We start from the raw sequence: 8,684 nt of genomic DNA on the forward strand, positions 1-8,684 counted from the left end.
TTTCGAAGTGTTTCTAAATGCTTCCACACAAAAGCAAGATCAAAAATGACAATAATAATTTTATTAAATTTTAAACCACAAATGAATTAGATTATCTCTGCTTTTCTTGTAACAAATGTGATAATTCACTGAGGGTAAAAATTAAAAATAGAAAACACAATCTAGCTTGTTACAGAAAAGACCAAAGAGCAATTACTCCTAATCTATGAGCCATTTACTCACTTAATTATGGGGTGCTGGTGAATGAGACTCATTTGCATTTCAACGCCAAGTGACACATGAAACGGTCCCATGTTTGATTGTAGCCGAGACGCATCTTTGACTCAGAAAGTTCAAACATCACAACGGCTTTCATTAGTGTCCAAAAGAGTTTCTGTTTACCACTGTTGGGATTGACAGAGCATGTATTGAGAGGAGAAGACAAATCTCAAGTCCTGCTGAGTCGTTCATACCAATAATGAGCTTGAAATATTTGTTTGTTTTTTTGGACCTGTTTTGATACTTTTTTTTCTTTAATAATAATTGGATCCTGTATCTGAGTGGTACAAGACTGGGTGACATTTCATCTACTAGCTATCTGAAAATTATCTGGACTTGATTCAATAAGTCTAAGGGGTCATAAAAAATAAAAAAAAGCAACACTTGTGATGTTCCAGGAAATTAATGGGAAATACTAAAATGCTTTTTGTATTTTAATGAAGGGGTGAGGCTATAAAATATCAACAATGCAGAAAATGCACACACACACATACAGGTTTGTTTGTATATACAGTATTAGTGATCTCTCATTGACTTCCACTGATTTCACATCAGGCTAGCACTGTCCATAACAGAGGGGCATGAGCACAGGACTAGGCTTGAGCTCTGAGATCCCCCATGCCGGACTATCTATACCTATACTATAATTGGTATAGGCTTTATGAAATATAAAGGAGGAGATGGGGAGGTGGAGGAATGCCAGAATAATCATCACCAATGTCAGTCAAGCAAAAAATGTACTGTATATTTTTTGACCGATTTCAATGAATCTTCGAGGCCTATTTTCCTAGGCTTATTTTTCCTTTATATTTTCCTTATAGTTCCAGGTTTTCATGACTGTGGGTTTGCTAAGTGTTTATCTGGTGGGCTACAGAAAGTCTACAGTCTAGTTATTTACATTTTAAATCACTCCATTAACATTTCACGTCAAAGGAATGCAGCTGGACTGGAAAAGGCTGCTCCTGATTATTGTGTAATTACATTTAGGCCACCTCTGTGTGGCAAAAAGTCTGTTTAAGCACACTGTATATTTGCCATTTTGATGCAGCTTCTTTGCAAAGTAAAATAGCTTTTGATTAGTACATTTTACCATCATTGAATTGTCTTGTGATAACAGGGAACAACCTAACCAAAACATATCTTTTCCTTGTCAATACCCCACAACCCCGAATCTTCTAGGTCTTCAAGTGTACCATTCCAACTGTAAGGATGGATGGTAGTGATAATGACTGGATTGGCACTCCCATGCCCTCATGTTGCCTGGACAACGTTACTGTGGAGAATTCCAGTGTGGGTCAAATTTATGAAGTAGTGCTTCAGTCAACAAACACGACTAAGCGTAACCCACAGTTTGTTGGCGTGGAGCTTCTTCAGTCTTTTAAACCTCTCATCATCCCCTGTTACGCTCTTGTGGTGCTAGTTGGGGTTTTTGGTAACTACCTGCTACTTTACGTCATCTGCCATACCAAAAAGATGCACAATGTGACCAACTTTTTCATCGGTAACCTGGCGTTTTCCGACATGCTGATGTGTGCCACCTGTGTGCCCTTTACCCTGGCATATGCTTTTAATCCTCGTGGATGGGTGTTTGGGAGATTCATGTGCTACCTGGTATTCCTCATTCAACCCGTGACGGTGTATGTGTCAGTATTCACACTGACAGCGATTGGGGTGGACAGGTGAGTAACACACGTGTGTTTTTTTGGATTGTCACTTTCATTTCAAAAATGTATAATTGAATCAATATGTTTAAATATAATTGGTTATTAGATGCATGTTTATGTACACTCACTGAGCATTTTACTAGGAACACTATGGTCATAATAATGTGCCTGACATGATCTTCTACTGTTGTAGCCCATCCGCCTGGAGGTTTGATGTGTTGTGCATTCTGAGATGCTATTCTGTTCACTACAATTGTTCAGAGTGGTTACCTGAGTTACCATAACCTTTCTGTTAGCTTGAACCATTCTGCTCATTCTCTGTTGACCTTTCACATCAACAAGGCGTTTCTGTCCGCAGAACTGCCACTCACTGGATTTTTTGGGGGATTTTTTTTTGCACCATTCTGAGAAACTCTAGAGGCATATTCATAACCCTAACCTAACCCTAACCCATACTCTAGACAGTTAGATAAATACTCAAACCAGCCCATCTGGTACCAACAATCATGCCACTGTCAAAATCACTGAGATCACATTTTTCCCCATTCTGATGGTTGATGTGAACATTAACTTCCTGACCCATATCTATATCATTTTTTCATGCATTGCACTACTGCCACACGATTGGCTGAATAGATAATCGCATGACTAAGTAGGTGTACAGGTGTACCTAATAAAGTATACAGTGAGTGTGTATAAAAATTAGAGCATAGAAATATTGTCTATCAGTGAATGTTATTTTAACTTTACCTGTACATGTACTTGAATCCATGGTCCAAAATGAATACATGGAAAGTATCAAATGCAAGTAAACATTTTCTTTGGCAAGTTAAATTTATTATTATTTTAACTTATTACTATTTGGCAAGGGAACTTTATTAAGAACTGCAACATAATTCAATTCAATTAAAAATAATTGTATTCTCTTTCCCACAGGAGCTAGTAAATTTTCTTCGACAAAAGGCTTAAAAATAACAAAAAACATACATTACATTACAAATACATACATTACATGCATGCATTAAAAGACACATAGGCCAAAATACAATAAGAACAATAAAAGAGGTGGGACCTAAAAGTTCATCTTGATTGCTAATTTAAAATACTAATAACAGTTATACAAGCGCTTTTTGATCAAATGTTCCATCTACCAAATTGGAGTTGTTGAAAGGAGTTATGTAGTTGATGGGCAAGATCCATTGCAATAAGAGAAGCTTTCCTTTTAATTGCTAGTTTAAAGTTCTGAGAGAGATGCATGCTGTATACATATTATGTTACTTGCCTGGTTTTTGATCTTTGACAGCCTATGATTACCTTTGACTAAAAGGGAGTTGAACTAAGATGAAATATTAAAAGTAAGATTCAATAAATGATTTGTACACAACTGCTAAAATGTCCTTGCTAATATTAAACCCCCACGACCATCGAAGAAGGCCTAGGCATTGTTTAACCTTTTTAAAAACACTATCTGCATGCTTGGCAAAGGTGAGATGAGAGTTGATCTTTGTACCTAGGTGTCCACCTGCTCAACCCCCTCTCCCTTTATCTGCAATGGTTTAAATAAATGGGTGTGAGTTGTCAGCACCACAACTAACTTCTTTGGTTTTGAAAAGTTTGAGCTCCAAGGAGCATTCCTCAGTCAAGGCTGTGGGGAAATCTGCATATTTTATGAGTGCCATATTGTTGCAACTGCAGGTTATTTCGTTAGTGTAAAAGGAAAGTTGAATTAGAGATAATAACACAGCTCAGAGAGAGTCCGGAACTAAAAACCACATTCCCTGTTTTAAATCCATTTGCCAACACATGCTGTGGTCGGTCATTTAAAAAGCTTTTAATCTATTTAACACATGGTTTTAGTCAAACTTTATAAATTATAGCTTGACCCTTGCTGGTGCATCACCATCATGGGTGATTCATATTAAATACATACAAAGCATTTACTTAAGAAAAAAGCTGCCATGACTTGCGCATCTTATAAATACATTTAGCGGCATAGTTTACCAACAGAAGTTTATGTAAGATGCCATTTTTTCTTCAGAATCTCATGTGATGACTAATGTAGAATAATCCTTGCATTAAGCCAACAAAACTAATGTCTTATTAAAGGAATAGTTCACCCAAAAATGAAAATCTGCTGATAATTTACTCTATGGCTATCCAAGATGTATCTGAGTTTCTTTCATTTCAGGCCTCCTCCTCTAAACAATGCAAGTGCAACAAAGCAATTTTTTGACAGTCCAAAATGCATATTTAGGGTGTTTCAAAATAATCCACATGACTCCAGTTGACAAATGAAGTTCTACTGACTGCAAACGATTGATTATTTTTAGAAGCAAAACAATACTTATATACTTTTTAACTACAAATGTTCACTTACGTACATCTCTGTGATGTGCTCTCATGAGAGGGATGACGTAAGCTTGTTGGTAAGGTCATGCGACGCATGGAGGAGACAGGAAGTGATTCATTGTTTACAAGAGAAACTTTCACAGACCAAGCATATGACCTTACCAACGAGCTTACGTCATCCCTCCCATGAGCACACATCACAGAGATGTACGTAAGTGAACATTTGTAGTTAAAAAGTATATAAGTATTGTTTTGTTTCTAAAAATAATCAATCGAGTAAATTATCAGCAAATTTTCTTTTTTGGGTGAACTCTTCCTTTAAGTTCTGATAGGAAACACTATATGGTGCAGGCTGGTTCAGTTCCCGACATGACTCTACGTAAATTAGGCAATTACACCCTTCTGTCAAAATGTATAAAAGCAGACTCACCTCAACGGCTTCGATTCAAGTTCAGCAGCACAGCTTGCATAGCTTGTACTCTCCTCCTCCCCAGCTCCATTTGTCTATATCTGCTTCACGTAGGGTGGTTAAGTGATTTTGTTCAGTAGCAGCAGCAGCAGCAGCATGTCTCTCGTCTCAGATGCAGCACATTTTCCAACAGCAGCAGAATATTGACTTATGTCAAGCAGCAGCAGCATCTCTCTCTCATCTAACAGCAGTCATATACACAAGTGACTAATGTCAAGCATCAGCAGCAGCAAGTATGAAGCAGGTCTAGTCCACCAACAGCAAACCTGCTCCAATATAAGATAATAGTCCACCAACAGCAAACCTGCTCCTAATATATATATATATTAGGGCTGTCAATCGATTAAAACTTATAATCGAATTAATTACATGGTGTCCTGATTAATTCAACGTGATTAATCGCATTTAATCGCATATACAAATATTTGCTGAGAAAGCTCCTCATATAACAATAATTAAATATATAATGATGAAATAATTATACATAGTTACCTTTAAATATTTAAAAATTATATTTATATATATGCATTACATTCTTGTGGCAGAAGAGTTAATCATTGATATAACAATACAAAAAGTGGCTTTAGAATACAATGTATTGTTTACTACCATATTATTGAACATAAGCCAATCACTGGCATACAGTTCACAGTAATCCATTTCACAAGTGTATTTGTCAATCAGTTCAAGATTTATTATAAGGGCATGCTTGTGTAGTGTCTCGGGTGCATTGCATCATAAACATACATTTTTATATAGTTTAATACTTAGAACACATCTTGAGATCTCTTAGTTCGGATTTGCGCTCCATCAAGTGTTTTGAATGCAAGAATGTAACGCATGTCTGTGATGTCTGCCGGATGGTTGTTTTCTTCACTGTATAAACTGTGCTTTGCTCATACAGCTGAAGTTTCACTTACTGCTCTCTGGAGTAAACAGGTGGTACTACAAGATTGCATTTCTTAGGAATCTTCCTTATTATGGTCTGGGGGCCATAAACCTAACCCTAACCCCTAAGTTGTGGTCATTCAGAATCACAGGGTACTTCTCGTAAAGATCAGGGTGTAACCAAATTTTCCCATTAGCCTCTATCCATCATGGCTTCCTAATAATACCCTATGTATATTAATTAGCTACATCACTCTACTCTCCTCTCCATCAGTGGCTGTTTTGTGCTAGGCACACATCCAGGTGAATGCTGCACATTGGTGATGGTTGAGGAGATTCCCCAAACACTATGTAAATGTGATGAATTATTGTTATTGTTATATTAGGAATAAAATAGCAATGTGTTTTTATAATGTTTTTTGAAATGTGCAGTTTTACCGAGATACAGAGACTAGCTAATTTTTGACGAGGGACACAATGACCTGAAATTTTGTCACTAGGGAAATAATCCCATTTTCATAAGAACAAAAAAATTTGTTTTATAGCAGAAATGAAAAATACAGTGTTTTAGCTGATTAGAAAAATGTACTCACCATTAGCAGGTAAAGTTTGTTTTGGACCTTGTCTGAATCATACACTAGACAGAGTTAGAGTGACACATTCTGTCGATGCATAGCAGAAAGTTGTACACTATAAATCCAAAGTTGCTTCAGAATTTTGCTCTTATAAATATGAAAAATTATCATGGACACTTAAAATAAATTCGAACCAATTTTGCCCAACTATAATGAACAAATACTTTCTGACATTTAGAGCCTTTAAATTCAAACTCACCTCTGTGGTGTTTTTGCAGAGTCATTGATAGATTATGGTGTGGCATGTTAGACCAAGAATATATGCTTGTAGAATAATAGGTGCATTAAGAAAACCTTTCACCTGAAGTCAGATGGTGAAGGCTTTTTTGAAGTGCACTAGGTAGTCATCTTAGTATATGGTCTGTTGGTTCATTTGTGCTTTTACCCGTAGTGAAACCTGCATGAATACTGTCTGTAAAAGCTCATGAAATTGTCATTGGGTTTTAGATCCAGACCCATTCAACAAGCCTGGATAAGAGGTGAGGAAACGTGTGTCTATTGAAAAGCCAGAACATTGCAGTATGCACAGACTGCACACAATACAAATTATGTCTTTTCAAGCAAAGCCTCTCAATGCTTCCAACGGTTCAAACATTTTAGAATAAAAAAAGCAAAATGCATTTAGAGGTTATATGTTTACATTCAGTTCTCTAAAAACCTATTGATTGTGCCTAAACCAAACAGACATGACACCTCTCTTGATTATTGGATCAGGTTACGTAACCAAGATGTTGCACTATGTGAAAATTTGACATCGTTTATTAAATTTTAGAAAAATGTATGGATAAATCAAAAAGCTATTTGACATTGACAAAAATAATGTATAATAATTTTCCAAAGTTCGTCAATTTGGCGTCCGCCTGTGACTGTGCGACTTTTCCAAAGTATGTGGTAATGGAGAGTGTTTTCTAAATGTTTTTGGTGGAGGAAAACGACATTCTACCGGTACTGTTGATGAGAAGCAAAAACTTTTTCAACCAAAAGCTTACTGGTGTGAAAGTTGCCTAAAACACTGTCATTTCAAATTCCAGATACTACGCTACAGTCCATCCTCTGAAGAAGCGCATCTCAGTTCTGGCCTGCACGTATCTTCTCTCTGGCATTTGGATTCTCTCGTGTGGTCTGGTTGCTCCTGCCGTGGCCCACACCTACCATGTAGAGTTCAAAGATGAAGGCTTCACCATCTGCGAGGAGTTCTGGATGGGTCAAGAAAGAGAACGACTAGCCTACGCCTATAGCACCCTCTTCATCACATATGTTCTTCCTCTCTCTGCTCTCTGCATCTCCTATTTGTGCATTTCTGTCAAGCTTCGCAACTGTGTGGTGCCAGGTCATCGTACCCAGAGTCAAGCTGAAGCCCAACGGGCTCGGAAACGGAAGACCTTTCGCCTGGTGACGTTGGTCGTTGCCGCATTTGGGATCTGCTGGCTGCCTATAAGCGTATTTAATGTTCTTCGGGATATTGATATTGACCTGATTGACAAGCGCTATTTCTTGTTGATCCAGTTGTTATGCCACTTGTGTGGAATGAGTTCGTCTTGTTGTAACCCTTTCTTGTATGCGTGGTTGCACGATCGCTTCAGGGCCGAGTTGAGAAAGATGTTTACTTGCCATCGACGAATTGGCATTGGGATACCGGCTAACAACTGTGCCACAGCTAGTGTGGTTCTCTGACCACAACAAGCCAGGATGAGAGTTCAAAGACATGGTAAACTACAGAGGCTAATAGATGGTTTGGTTTACAAGCTTCTGGAATGGAGTAATGGATTCACATCAATCCTGGCCAACTTAGGTTCGGGACTCTACTCATCTGTAAAGCTCCACATGCATATTGTTTTAGGTGGACAAAAATGAATGGTCTATCTCTACACAAAAGCCATGTCTACTGGTAATATACAGAAAGATAGACTGGATTAAGCCTCAAGGTTCACCATACGTTTTGTGATTTGGCTAAGGATGACCTAGATTGTGCTTTTTGACTCAAGAAACCTGGCTTTTGATGTTTGTTTCAGGTTCGCAGAGAAGGGGGCAGAAGATCTGAAAGAGCGGAATTTAAATTTTGATATTCACCCAGCTTTCAAAAACATGGAATACTTCAGATTTTGGAGTAAAACAAGGAAATAAATGTGTCTCAGATGACTAAAAACTAAAACATTATTTAAACGTATTTGTATGAGATTTGCTATTGAAGATATAATTGCATTAAAATGTTTTACAGAAGGATATTTCAGTAATCACAAATATTAAACAAGGACACAGCCTAGAGAAACATGAAATATTAAAACAATTTAGAAATTGATTATTTATTTATTGATATTTTGTAAATTTATAGCTTCCCAGGAAGGTATCAGCAATGTTGTGCATATTCTAAAGTTTGCATAAATATAGAAATAGTGCAGAGAAACTTTCTCTGACACACCG

At 37.3% G+C, this 8,684-nt stretch overlaps 1 protein-coding gene across 1 annotated transcript; it reads left to right on the top strand.

Annotated features, from left to right (window-relative positions):
- The first annotated feature begins 1,467 nt into the window (after window positions 1-1,467).
- prlhr2a (prolactin releasing hormone receptor 2a) lies at window positions 1,468-7,937 on the top strand. The gene is made up of 2 exons (XM_052109339.1): window positions 1,468-1,937; window positions 7,295-7,937. The coding sequence occupies exons 1-2, from the start codon at window positions 1,468-1,470 to the stop codon at window positions 7,935-7,937; spliced, it is 1,113 nt and encodes a 370-aa protein (XP_051965299.1).
- The last annotated feature ends 747 nt before the right edge of the window (window positions 7,938-8,684 follow it).

Source organism: Xyrauchen texanus, chromosome 37, assembly GCF_025860055.1.
Source record: "Xyrauchen texanus isolate HMW12.3.18 chromosome 37, RBS_HiC_50CHRs, whole genome shotgun sequence".
In the NCBI taxonomy this organism is placed as follows: Eukaryota; Metazoa; Chordata; class Actinopteri; order Cypriniformes; family Catostomidae; genus Xyrauchen; species Xyrauchen texanus.